Source organism: Bos indicus x Bos taurus, chromosome 18 (assembly GCF_003369695.1).
Source record: "Bos indicus x Bos taurus breed Angus x Brahman F1 hybrid chromosome 18, Bos_hybrid_MaternalHap_v2.0, whole genome shotgun sequence".
NCBI classification, from domain to species: Eukaryota; Metazoa; Chordata; class Mammalia; order Artiodactyla; family Bovidae; genus Bos; species Bos indicus x Bos taurus.
In genome coordinates, this window is record NC_040093.1 from 3171165 (window position 1) to 3185548 (window position 14384).

Sequence of the window (14384 nt, forward strand, 5' to 3'; positions counted from 1 at the left end):
AGCAAAGAAATCTTAATAATTAGGGCAGAAATAAATGCAAAAGAAACAAAATGATACATGCATCCCAATGTTCATAGCCGCACTACTTACAACAACCAGGACATAGAAGCAACCCAAGTGCGCATCAAAAGATGATTGGATTAAGAAGATGGGGTATATACACGTACAATGGAATACTTCAGTTCAGTTCAGTCGCTCAGTCATGTCCGACTCTTTGCAACCCCATGAATTGCAGCACGCCAGGCCTCCCTGTCCATCACCAACTACCGGAGTTCACTCAAACTCATGTCCATCGAGTCAGTGATGCCATCCAGCCATCTCATCCTCTGTCATCCCCTTCTCTTCCTTCCTCCAATCCCTCCCAGCATCAGAGTCTTTTCCAATGAGTCAACTCTTTGCATGAGGTGGCCAAAGTACTGGAGTTTCAGCTTTACAATCATTCCTTCCAAAGAACACCCAGGACTGATCTCCTTTAGAATGGACTGGTTGGATCTCCTTGCAGTACAAGGGACTCTCAAGAGTCTTCTCCAGCACCATAGTTCAAAAGCATCAATTCTTCCGTGCTCAGCTTTCTTCACAGTCCAACTCTCACATCCATACATGACTACTGGAAAAACCATAGCCTTGACTAGACAGACCTTTGTTGGCATAGTAATGTCTCTGCTTTTGAATATGCTATCTAGGTTGGTCATAACTTTCCTTCCAAGGAGTAAGCGTCTTTTAATTTCATGGCTACAATCACCATCTGCAGTGATTTTGGAGCCCAAAAAAATAAAGTCTGACACTGTTTCCACTGTTTCCCCATCTATTTCCCATGAAGTGATGGGACCAGATGCCATGATCTTCGTTTTCTGAATGTTGAGCTTTAACACAACTTTTTCACTCTCCTCTTTCTCTTTCATCAAGAGGCTTTTGAGTTCCTTTTCAGTTTCTGCCATAAGGGTGGTGTCATCTGCATATCTGAGGTTATTGATATTTCTCCCAGCAATCTTGATTCCAGCTTGTGCTTCTTCCAGCCCAGCATTTCTCATGATGTACTCTGCATATAAGTTAAATAAGCAGGGTGACAATATACAGCCTTGACGTACTCCTTTTCCTATTTGGAACCAGTCTGTTGTTCCATGTCCAGTTTTAACTGTTGCTTCCTGACCTGCATATAGGTTTCTCAAGAGGTAGGTCAGGTAGTCTGGTATTTCCATCTCTTTTAGAATTTTCCACAGTTTATCGTGATCCACACAGTCAAAGGCTTTGGCATAGTCAATAAAGCAGAAATAGATGTTTTTCTGGAACTCTCTTGCATTTTTGATGATCCAGCGGATGTTGGCAATTTGATCTCTGGTTCCTCTGCCTTTTCTAAAACCAGCTTGAACATCTCTACTCAGCCATAAAAAGGAATGAAATTCTGCCTTGTGCAGCGGTATAGATGGACCTCAAGGGCATTATGCTTCGTAAGATCAGTCAGACAGAGAAAGATAAACACTGTATGACATCACTTATATGTAGACTAAAAAATAATATAAATGAATGTATAAGCAAAACAGAAGCAGACTCACAGATAATAGAAAATAAACTTGTGGTTTCCAAATGGGAGAGGAAAGTGGGTAGTCACAAATTAGGGATATGGGGGTAAGGGATACAAACTAATCCCTAATTTGTGACTACCCACTTTCCTCTCCCATTTGGAAACCACAAGTTTATTTTCTATTATCTGTGAGTCTGCTTCTGTTTTGCTTATACATTCATTTATATTATTTTTTAGTCTACATATCAGTGATGTCATACAGTGTTTATCTTTCTCATTTGGCAAAACTAATACAATATTGTTAAGTTTAAAAATAAAATAAAATTTAAAAAATAAATAAATAAAACAAATACAAATTAGAAACTATTGTATATAGGGTGGATAAACAACAAGGTCCTATTGTATAGTACAGGGAAAATATATTCAATATCCTGTAATAAACCATAATGGAAAATAATATAAAAAAAAGAATAGACTATATAGCACAGGGAATTATGGTCATTATCTTGTAATAAATTATTATGGACTATAATCACTGCTATATGCCTGAAACTAATAGAATATTGCAAATCCACTATGCTGCTGCTGCTAAGTCGCTTCAATCGTGTCTGACTCTGTGACCCCATAGACAGCAGCCCACTAGACTCCTCTGTCCCTGGGATTCTCCAGGCAAGAATACTGGAGTGGGTTGCCATTTCCTTCACTATACTTCAATTAAATAACTTATTTATTTAAAAATTATTTAGACCCTTAAAAAAAGAACAATGGACACATTTTGCATTTAAAATATATTAATGTACTTAATATTTTAATATTCTGCTTTATAGAAGGCTAAAGGAATGTCATTATGTAAAAAATATATTTTTGCTTAAAATAGTATTTTATTAAAACATTGTAATAAACCTGAAGAAGACAGTTTTATCATTTTATTCTTTTTTTTTTTTAGTTTTTTTTAATTTGTTACAATATTGCTTCTGTTCCATATTTTGGTTTTTTGACCATGTGGCATGTGGCATGGATCATAGCTCCCTGACCAGGGATGGAATCCACATCCTCCATGTCAGAATGTGATGTCCCAACCACTGAGCCACCAGAGAAGTCCCTCTATCACTCTGATGAAACCAATTAACATCCCAGCACATGAATGCTGGACACAGAGGAGCCAAAGTCAAACACATATTTTTAAAATGACTTTAAGGGTTTTGCTCTGTACACTGCCCTATGCCTTCCCTGGGCATAAAGTCCCCATTTCAAAATTTACCAGTTGACCTAGAAATGAGTTTCTGCCAGGAACCAGACCATGGTCAGAGGCTCTAGTTAGAAACCACAGATACACTCAGATGCATCATGGGAACTACGTCTTTTCCTTACTGCCAATGGCCAGAGGTAGAGGAAGACCTTTGAATCATCAGTAAACAAGTTGGTGTGAAAGCCTCTGGGCGACTGCTCCCGAGCTTCACTCACCACATCCTGAGCATCCCCCTGGCCCGCGGGGCTCCATCTCCACCCAGCTGTCCACATTTACCAGGCAGAATCTGAGCGATGCCTTCCACACTTGCTGTCTTTCTTGTCCTTGGTGAGTTCTCGCGTGGAAGAGAGCTGGAATTGAGGGGTCTAGCACGGATAGGGCAACATATCTCATCATTCCTGTCTTCCAGGGCTGGGTCTAAGCCAGAGGAGCAGCACCCAGAAGCGTAAGTCCTTCCTTCAAAGCCTCCAAGTTACGTTCAGCCACTGTATCTGCTTGAGAACAGCTAGAGGAAGGGCCAGGGACTCTGACTGGCTAGGAAGGCTCACGGCCAGCAGTTGGGTGGATGGTAGGCTGGAAAGGGGGCTTTCTTGGGAACTCCCGCCTCTGATTCCCTTCCAGAGATGCTCTCGAAACCTGCCATCTGGGTCAGACCGAGTTTCATGATCCCAAAGGGAAGATCGGCTACCATCGGGTGTCGGGGAGCTGGCGAGGCCATGGAATACCAACTGCATTTTGAGGGGGGCCTTTCTGCCTTGAAGAGACCGAAGTCATCCCCAGTGATGAACTGGGTGAAGTTCCCCATCCCAGCCATGACCTCTCACACCGCAGGGCAATACAGGTGCTCCTACCGAAGTGGGGAGCTCTGGTCAGAGCTCAGCGACCCTCTGGAGCTGGTGGTAACAGGTAACTGTCCCGTGGTGCAGCTATAGGTCATCTCATCAACCTGAGTCCTCCAGAAAGTCCTCACTTGCTCGTCTCCCTCCATCTCTCCCAAGCCTTGCTCAGATATTAGTTTGTCTCGGGGGCAATGCAGGGGGTTGGTTAATGCCTATGGGGTTATCTTTAGAGAATTGTCTCTATGTCCTAGAAGCAGATTGGTCTTTAGTTCTTCAGAAAAGAGACTCTAAGATGGATGTTTGTGCCCAGAGGGAATCACCATGGAGTGTCCTTAAAAATAGCACCTGTGATAAGTGAGGGGCACAGGCCCTCACTGCTCACAGAAAGGGCAATTGAACAGCAGTGCAACTCCAAGGGAGACCTCAGGGACTTCCCTGGTGGTCAGTCCAGTGGTTAAGATTCCATGTTTCCAATGCATGCGATGAGAGTTCAATCCCTGGACAGGGGACTAAGATCCTGCATGCCATGTGGTATGGCCAAAATTTTTTAAAAAAATAAAAAATTTAAGTACAGAGACTTCAACTGAACAAATGTGGAACTCTGGACCTGGCTGGCCTTTCAGCGTAGTCTTGAGGCTAGAAGCTCTGTGTTCCTATCAGGCAGGGATTGAATGAGAACCACTCCTAGGGGGATTCCAGACAAATAGTCTTGCTTTTGTGGTTCTTGGGTTCTAGCAGAAGACAGACTATGAGTCAAAGTCAGGAAATTCAAATCAGCTACACAGCATGTGAGGGTGAAATGGCAGTATGGAAAAAGCAAGGTAATTAGGATTGAGGTGGCCAGGTAATCTTGGGTCAGGTGGTTCCCTTCCATTGAGGGATGTGGGTCTCAAGTTTAAATCAATATCAGAGTCACCTCTGGACTTGCAGAAGCGCAGATGACTTTAGTAGACCCACATTCATGTAAGCAATATTCACAACAGACAAAGGTAGAAAGAAGTTTGCCTGCCAGTGAATGAATGGATGAAGAAAATGTGGTCTATTCATACAACTGAACATTATTCAGCCTTAAAAAGGAAGGAAATCCTGACACTTGGTAACTTGAGGATGTTATGTTGAGTGAAATAAGCCCACCATCAAAGGATCAGTAAGTGTACATTCCACTTAAATGGGGTACTTAAAATAGTCAAATTCAAAGGCATAAAGTAGAATGGTGGTTGCCAGGGTCTGGGGAAAGGGGAAATGAAAAGTTAATGTTTAACGTATAGAGTTTCAGTTTTGCAAGATGAAAAGCATTCTGGGGATTAACAAGGATGACAATTGTACAACAATGTGGATGTACTTAATATCATGGGATTATACAATTAAAAATAGTTAAGGTGGTAAATTTATGTATATTTTACTACAACTAAAAGTAGCAATGAGGTTTTAAAGATTTTTTTTTAATGTGGACCAGTTTTAAAGTCTTCTCTGAATGTGTTAAAATACTGCTTTGGGTTTTATGTTTTGGATTTTTGGCCACCACGAGGCATATGGGATTTAGCTCCCCAGCCAGGAATAGAACCTGCACCCTCCTGCACTGGAAGGCGGAGTCTCAACCACTGGACCACCAGGGAAGTCCCACCAAAAAGATTTTAAAACACAGGTGGCTGCCCCTCCCCCAAGTTTCTGATGCAATAGTTCGGGGATAGAGCCTGGAAATTTGCATTTCTAACAAGCTTCCCCAAGATGCTGACATTGCTGGTCCCAAGGACCAAATGCTGAGGACCATTGATGTAGGAAAATTCCCAGAAAGAGATTCCTCTTAACTCTCTTGGCAGCTGGTGGAGGGACTGTCTCAGTCTTTAAGGGAGAATTCAGGGAGGGTGTGTCCATGACCAAGACAAATCTAGGAAATAGAAGAAGAGACCAAGATTCCAAGCAGTGATATCCTGGCCCTAAGGACTAGAGGGACGCTAGGAGATGCAGCAAGCAGGATACAAATGCTCTGTACTGGGATTTCCCTGGTGATCCATTGGTGAAGACTCAACCCTTCAAGTGGAAAGGTTTTGGGTTCGATCCCTGGTGGGAGAACTCTGATCCCATGTGGCATGTGGCCAAAAAAAAAACAAAAAAGATACTCTTAACCTACTCGCCACCTTCTCTCACAGGACTGTATGATACACCCACGCTCTCAGTCGAACCCAGGTCTGAGGTGACCTCAGGAGAGAATGTGACCTTCCATTGCCAGCTGGCAACAGCTACAAGCACGTTCTTCCTGCTCAAGAAGGGACGATCCAGCCGCCCCCAGCTCAGATACGGGAACCTGCGGGCAGAGTTCCACCTGGGCCCTGTGACCCCAGCACATGGAGGGACATACAGATGCTTTGGCTCCTACAACAACCATGCATGGTCTTTCCCCAGCAAGCCTGTGAAGCTCCTGGTCAAAGGTGAGGACCTCCCCCCCAATTTTGCCCCATGTCCTTTCTGGATCTCTAAGTGACCACCAAACAGCGATGAGGATGGCAGCAGAGAGGCAGGTGGGGCGATGCAGAGAAGGTGCTTTGCACCAATGCTCTCATCCACATCGATTCCCAGAGGTCCAGGAGCTAGCGAGAGCATGAGGACCATTGCCACAGAGATGGAGGATGGAGGATCGGGGATGGGGGAGGGAATAGGTGGGAAGACCAGACCCCTTGATCTTCTCCTTGTCTCCAGTGCCAGGAGATGCCGGGGACACCACCTTCGCACCCACTGAGCACACCTCTTCTGGTGAGTAACAGATACTTCTAAACTCAGGGGAAGGACTCAAAGCCTCCCAACCACACTAAAAAGCTGGCATTCGTTCACAATATCCCTTGAGTGCACAGAGCAAGCCATGAACTGCATTTCTGTCAGCCAACCAGACGAAGACCCTTGCTTGGATGGCACTCATAACCTATAGTCAAAGTCGTTGCTGTTCAGTCACTTAGTCAGGTCCAACCTGACTGCAACCCCATGGACTGCAGCGCACCAGGCTTCCCTGTCCTTCACCATCTCCCAGATTTGCTCAGATTTGTGTCCATAGAGTCAGTGAAGCCATCCAGCCATCTCATCCTCTGGCGTCCCCTTCTCTTTCTGCCCTCAACCTTTCCAAGCATCAGGGAACTCTTAGTTGGGACAAACGGGATCTGGTTCCCCTACCAGGGATCAAACTCAGGCCCCCTGCACTGGGAGCATGGAATCTTAGTAACTGGACCACGAGGGAAGTCCGTCACACCATCTCTTTTCCTCACTTTCTTTACTCTCTGCAGACTACTGGGACTCCTACGAGTTAACCACAGGGACCCAATCGCAGAAAGGTAAGCTGGCAGCAGGGGCTGTGGGCCCTTAGTAAAGGGGAGACAGATGGGGTGAGGTGGTCTTGGTAGCTCCCCATGAGCAATTGCTCTGTTCTTCTGACCCAGACCATCTCCTCTGGAATCACATGATCCAGAATCTCATCCGGCTTGGCCTGGCTGTCCTGGTCCTAGTGGCCCTCATGGGGTTCCTGCTTGAAGACTGGCTTCACAGGAGAAAGTCTCAAGAGAGAGCCCATAGGGCTTCACGTCGGGGGTGCAGGAGAAGGCTCCGAGCACAGAGAGCCCTGGAAACATGATCAAGAGACCCAGCAGCCGCAGGTGGAGCTGAAAGTGGCCCCAATCTTGGGCTGTGGGAGCTCCGTGTGGAACCCATGGAGGAAGGGAGTTGCTGCAGAGAACTAAGGGAGGACTGCGTGCAGTTGGGCAGGAGGAAGATGAAGACGGCACGTTTCTCCTGCAGACCAAGCCTGTTGTCTCTTCCAGGTTCAAAGGACTCTTGTGCTTCCTTCCTGCAAGCCAAATTTTCAACCACCCCCATCTTTCCTGAAAACAGCTTTAACATCACGGCCACGGGAATATTTCCTTCTTCCTTTTGTCTTTATCCTTACTTCTTTTTATAAATTTATCTAATTTTAACTGAAAGATAATTGCTTTACAATGTTGTGATAGTTTCTGTCATACATCAACATGAATCAGCCATAGGTATACATAAGTCCCCTCCTTTTTGAACCTCCCTCCCACCTCCCACTCCTCTAGGTAGTCACAGAGCACCATATTGAGCTCCTTGCATCATACAGCAAATTACGACTGGGGATCTCTTATACACATGGTAGTCACATTTCGGTGCTGCTCTCTCAGTTCGTCCCACCCTCTCCTTCCCCTGCTGTGTTCACATGTCCATTGTGTCTGCATCTCTATTCCTGCCCTGCAAATAGGCTCACCAGTACCATTTTTTCTAGATTCCGTATATATGCTTTACTATATGAAATTTGTCTTTTTCTGACTTATTTCTCTGTATAACAGGCTCTAGGCTCATCCATCTCATTAGAACTGACTCAAATTCATTCCTTTTTATGGCTGAGTAGTATTCCTTTGTATATATGTACCAAAACTTCTTTATCCATTCATCTGTCGACAGACATCTAGGTTGCTTCCACATCCTGGCTATTTATCCCTCTTTATTCTTTGCTGTCTCTGCAGATGAGAGACATTCAAAATATTTAACCACCAGTACAGAAAATGCATATTTATCAATAGGATTAAGAGCTAAAGAGGTAACAACCCAGTAGCGAAGTCCCACCCATTGCTATTGTAGATGAACCGTGACAGGTGTGATATGAAAAGGATACATTTGGGGCAACATCCACAGACTTCAGAGAACCTTTGTCATCCCAAACTAAAAGTGTTTTTAAATTTTTAAGTGAAATATTTTTGACATAGAACTCTCTGTAGGTTTAAGGCATTTAATCTGTTGATCTGATACATTAATCTATTGTGAAACAATTGCCATTATAGTGTTAGCCAACACCTCTCTCACATCACATTATCAACATTTCTTTTTTGTGCTTGGAATAATTAAGATCTGGTCTGTTAGCAAGTTTTATGATTATCATGTGACACTGTGGTGTATCATTACCATACTGATCATTAGGGCTCCAGAACTTACTCGTCTACTAGTTTGTTCCCTTAAATGTCATCTCTCCATTTCCTCCACCCACCAGTCTTTAGTAACCACCATTCTGCTCTCTGTTTCTACAAGCTTGGCTTTGTTTTTAGATTCCAACTTTAAGTGATATCACACAGTATTTGTCTTTCTCTGATCTATTTCATTTAGCATAATGCTGTCAAGGTCCATCCTTATTGTAAAAAAAAATGGGAAGATTCCTTTCTTTCTCATTTTTACTAAATATATCTTTATGTTGGACCATAAAGAAGGCTGAGCACTGAAGAACTGATGCTTTCTAATTGTGGTTTTGGAGAAGATGCTTGAGAATCCCTTGGACAGCAAGGACTTTAGGATCAAACCAATCAATCCTAAAGGAAATCAATCCCAAATATTCATTGGAAGGACTGAGGCTGAAGCTGAAGCTCCAATACTTTGGCAACCTGATGCAAAAGCTGACTCATTGCAAAAGACCCTGATGCTGGGAAAGATTGAAGGCAAAAGGATAAGCAGAGAATGAGATGGTTGGATGGCATCACTGACTCAGTGGACATGAATTTGAGCAAACTCCAGGAGATAGTGGAGGACAGAGTAGCCTGGCATGCTACAGTCCATGGGGCCACAGATTTACAGATGACGTAGCGACTGAACAATCCCAACAAAATCTATATTTTTAAGGGGGCGCATTCATCACTCCAGCCCAGGACCAGTGTAACCCATCTTCACTTCTCAAGGCGCCCATGTGCTTGGAGATCCGTTTCTGCCGGTTGATGCTGGTCTCATGGAGATCAGGAAAGGTGAGATTTGAAGACTGAGAGGGCATCTCATTCTCCTCCCTCAGCTCAGCCTCTCTTCCTTCTTTGTTTACCCCCAGTTTCTTCCATTTTCCCAATTACAACAATAAGACAGGATCTCCGGTCTGCCTTTCCTGTCTACTTTCTTCATCCCATCTCATACAACAGGTGCGCTGCAGAATCAGGAGGCAGGGAGAAAGGACGGAATTTGAGCTCCATGAACATCTGTGTTCCTGAGGCAAACTATGTCCTTTCTGTTTTCACCTTCCATTGGCCAAAAGGAGGGGTTGATAACTCCTTCTCAGTAATGCATAAGCTCATGATATCATTCTACAGATTTTTTTTTAATTTTAATGTGGACCACTTTTAAGTCTTTATTGAATTTGTTACCATATTGCTTCTATCTTATGTTTTTTATTTTTTGGCCTCAAGGCATGTGGGATGTTAGCTCCCTGACCCGGGACCGAACCTACACCCCCAGCTTTAGAAGGTGATGCCTTAACCAGGGAAGTCCTCATTCTAGGAATTTATCAGCGCTCCACAGTATTACATCACCATCAGTACCAGAGTTCTCTCACCCTGAGTCAGGAACAGGAACAGAATCTTCAGAGCATGGATATGATCTTTCGGAGAAGGTCCACCCCCTTCCACTCTTCCTGGTCTGTAGATGGGGTGACTGACCGCCCTGACACATCACCCACCTGGGCAAGGCTATACTCTACCCCTTCAGGCTCAGTCCTCAACCACTAGAAACTGGTTCTCACCCCTCACTTCCTCTGAAGCTGTTTTTGTAACCTAATAAATTTCCTGGAACTCTCAGTGGACACCTCTCAGCCCTTATCTTTGCTCTTCTGTTAATTATATATGACCACTTCCTCCTTGAAAAAATCACCTCACTGGCTTTCTCTGACCCCTCCTCCTACTCACTCGGACTCTCCCTACACCACTGGGTTTGGGGGGCTCTCCATGGCCAGAGTTTTGAGGTTCTATGGCGGACTTAGTGTTTCTCTGGACACAAGTCTGGGTTGACTTCATTTAACACCACGGTTTTGATTTCTCTACAATCAGATGCCAAAATCTGTTTCTCTTCTGATTACAGTCACATTGGTGTGGGTAGGGGTGGGGATGGGGAAGTGGGGGGCGGGTAGTTAGGGCCTCAATATGTATATTTGAGGAGGACATAATTTAGCCCATAGCAGGGACTGTCCTGAGCTTGGTGTTGAGCAGCACCCCTGGCCTCTATCCACTATCTACCCAGACCACCACCCACCTAACCTATTACAACCAGAAAACCTCCATGAGCTGAGTCGAGTGTGCATGTGTGCTCAGTCGTGGCCAACTCTTTGTGACCCCATCGACTGGAGCACACCAGGCTCCTCCTTCCATGGGATTTTCTGGCAAAAATACTGGAGTTAGTTGCCATTTCCTTCTCCCCAGGGGATCTTCTTAACCCAGGGATCGAACCTGTATCTCCTGCATCTCCTGCATTGGCAGGTAGGTTCTTTATCACCATGCCACATGGGAGAAGTCTCCATGAACATTGCCAAATGTCCCCCTGAGGACAAACTGAGGAACTACCCGGTTAAGAACCCCTGGCTTGGAAGGATATAAATAGGGGTGATGGAAGAACGTGGCTGTGATGGGGGAGGGACCTCCATGAGATCCAGTGGTCAGCTAGGTGAGAATGTGTTGACTGTGCTGAGAAGGATGGCCACGTGAAACACTGAAGCGCCTCCCGGACCCTCACCCCCCAGGCAGAAACCACCAGAGGTGCAGGGCTCGAGGCAGAGGAGTGACAGAACACCCTGCATGACTGGGACAGAGCGAGCCAGGGGAAACCCGACTGAAAGGTGAGCCCAGGGGTCTTTATTTTTCATTCTGGTTGCACTGGGTCTTCACTGTGGCACAGGGGCTCTTTGTTATGGCTCGCAGGCATCTCCAGGTGTGGAGCACGGGCTCTAGGGTGCGCAGGCTTAGTTGCCCTGTGGCATGGGGATCTCAGTCCCCCAACCAAGGGTCAAACCCACATCCCCTGCATTGGAGGGCAGTTTCTTAACATGCTTAACACCACCAGAGAAGGACCCAGAAGCGACTTTTGAACCCCAGATTTGCCGTTTGCCATCACCTTGTGCAAAACGAGAGTTAAATAATTATAACTTCAGAGGAGGGACTCGCCTTCCCAAACCTGGATCTCCTGGCTCACACACAGAGCCCTGGAAGAGAGCCCTGGTGAGGTGAACCCCAAAGTCAAGAGTTTGCCTCCACTTCGAGGCATCAAGGGGCTCCCACCTTCTCTCTGGGACTCACTAAGGCTCAGCAGGAGGGTGAGAGGAGGAGACATGATTCTGGAACCATCCCGGTCCTCTGGCCCCAGCAGAGCTGAGCTACAATGGGACTGAGGCTGAGGGGGAGGGGTCCAGGAGAGGAACCAGATGGAGAGGGAGAAGCCCATGTAATACCATGAGGCTGAGGTTTTTAACGCCTGTGGAAGGAAGAGTCACGCCCCCACTTAGATCTCTACCCAACCGGGGACCCGTGGGAGGTGCGACATCCTGAAGACAACGCTCAGTCTCCATCTGCTGTGGGGTTTTCAACCTCTGGGTGATGACTGTTGTGGGGCTGTGGTGTGTGCTGTAGAAGGTTTCACAGCACCCTTGGTCTGTGCCCAAGAGAAGCTCAAAGCAGAGCCAGTTGTGACCTCCCACCAAAATCCAGAGTAGTCAAATTCGTAGAGACAAAGTAGATGAATCAGTATAGGGTTTCCTTTTGGGGAGATGTAGACGTCAAGGCTATGGTTTTTCCAGTAGTCATGTATGGATGTGAGAGTTGGACTATAAAGAAAGCTGAGCGCCAAAAAATTGATGCTTTTGAACTGTGGTGTTGAAGTCTCTTGAGAGTCCCTTGGACAGCAAGGAGATCCAACCAGTCCATTCTAAAGGAAATCATTCCTGAGTGTTCATTGGAAGGACTGATGCTGAAGCTGAAACTTCAATCCTTTAGCCACCTGATGCAAAGAACTGACTCATTTGAAAAGACCCTGAGGTTGGGAAAGATTGAAGGCAGAAGGAGAAGGAGATGACAGAGGATGAGATGGTTGGAAGGCATCACCAACTCAAAGGACATGAGTTTGAGTAAACTCCAGGAGTTGGTGATGGACAGGAAGGCCTGGTGTGCTGCAGTCCATGGGTTTGCAAAGAGTCAGACACGACTGTGCAACTGAACTGAACTGAGACATTCTGGAACTAGATGGTGGTGATGGTCACAATGGTGTGAACACCCTGAATGCTGCTCAGAGCGAGCTCCGCCCCTGGCAAAGGTCTTGAGGAAGGAGGCCTGGCATACGCAAAGGCAGGATCAAGCCTCAGGAGTCTCCCTGGAAATTCTCGAGCATCTACCCCCAAAACCAGAGTCTGCCTACTTTCTGCTTTGTGCTTTCACCTACACCTCTGACTTAACGGGGGGCTGTCCCCCACTACCTCTCTCTGAAAAAAGAGTTAGCTTACAGCTCCAGTTAAAAATTCCTGGGTGTGACAGTGTTTCAACCTACAAACTCCTTTGGAAGTCCTCTAGCCTGCCTGAATAGGTTTTTCCGGCCACATGTGATTGCTCAGAGCCTCCCAACTGTGAGAGGCAGGAGATGTTCTAAACTGTCTAAATACAGATTCCTTTGAGCAGTTAAAAGATTGATTAGAAATTGTATTGGTGAAGGGATTTTCACTTGTTGGGCCAATGTTTGCTGCTAAGTTTCCATATCCCTTACCTGCTGTGTCCCTGGCAGTGTATTGATTAATATAATTGGTGTAAATAGTAGCTTTAATGTTTGTAACCTGGGACCCTTGAGTTAATTCTTTTTCTTGTTATAGCCCACCACACCTTTGCTCTGTAGAAATCCAACTTTATCTAATGCTTTTGGAGGGTGGCTCCTGACCAGTCACCTTTAGAGAAAAATAAGTTTTCTGAAGAAAGGGTCTTAAAATGTTAACAGGCCTCCAGGCCAGAAGATGATGCAAATCACCTAAGCTTTTGCATATGATAAGTTTGCAGGAAGAAAGCCTGGCTTGCTGCATGACTCTACCCCTTCCCCCATTATCTTCTCTGCATAACTTAAGGTATAAAAACTACTTTGGAAAATAAAGTGTGGGCCTTGTTCACTGAAACTTGGTCTCCCCATGTCGTTCTTTCTCTCACCTTCTGGCTGAATTATTCAGCCTCTTTTCTCCACTGAATTTCCTCACTGAGCTATCCTTATTTCAGCCTCTTTTCTTCACTGAATTTTCCTACTGAGCTATCCTCATCCTATTACTCTTTATATCTTTGATAAATATTTAAATATATAGGTCGCCTATGCCATCTCTCCTTCGAATACCCTGGATCAGCCGGGGCTGGACCCCGGCAGAATGCCACTCAACTGTGTACTTTAAGATGATGAAAATGGTAATGTTGATGTGATGTGCATTGCCCCACAATGTTTTAAGTCTCCAGACCTTGCCAGATTGGGGTGGGGGCATGGCAAAATCAGGCTTAGTTGAGGATCACTGTCTTATTCTATAGCAATGAATGGCTAGACTGTAGGCTCTCTCAATCTCAGCGCTATTGAAATTCTCGGGGGAGAGGGTAGTTTTTTGTTGTGGTGGGGCTGTTCCGTGCATGGTGAGATATCTACCCACTAAATGTCAGGAGCGCCCCCTCGTTGTAACAACAACAAAAAATACCTACAAACATTGCCCAGTATCCCTGGGTCCCCTAGTGAGAACCACTAATCTTCAATGTCCTAAACTCCATAAGACTTTTTAAAATTTTCTGCACAAAGTGAGCTATAAGACAAGCCACAGGCTTTCCAATTTGTAAGAACTTTGTTTTCAAAACTCAGCCTGCTTCTCAGAGGCCATGCCATATAGGGTCATTGAGTCCTCTTACTGTTTCCTTATTTATAAATAGATAAAAATAACAAGATAGCTGGGAGGGGGATGAAGTGCCACAAAGTGTCCATCATAATG

The 14384-nt window shown here is 45.3% G+C and overlaps 1 protein-coding gene across 1 annotated transcript; it reads left to right on the plus strand.

The window, feature by feature from the left end:
• Positions 1–2954: 2954 nt before the first annotated feature.
• LOC113875739 (natural cytotoxicity triggering receptor 1) lies at positions 2955–7567 on the plus strand. Its single transcript, XM_027514430.1, has 7 exons — positions 2955–3098; positions 3181–3216; positions 3393–3677; positions 5761–6039; positions 6308–6361; positions 6883–6930; positions 7036–7567. Exons 1-7 carry the CDS (start codon positions 3065–3067, stop codon positions 7224–7226), a joined length of 927 nt encoding a protein of 308 aa, XP_027370231.1. The 5' UTR covers positions 2955–3064; the 3' UTR covers positions 7227–7567.
• The last annotated feature ends 6817 nt before the right edge of the window (positions 7568–14384 follow it).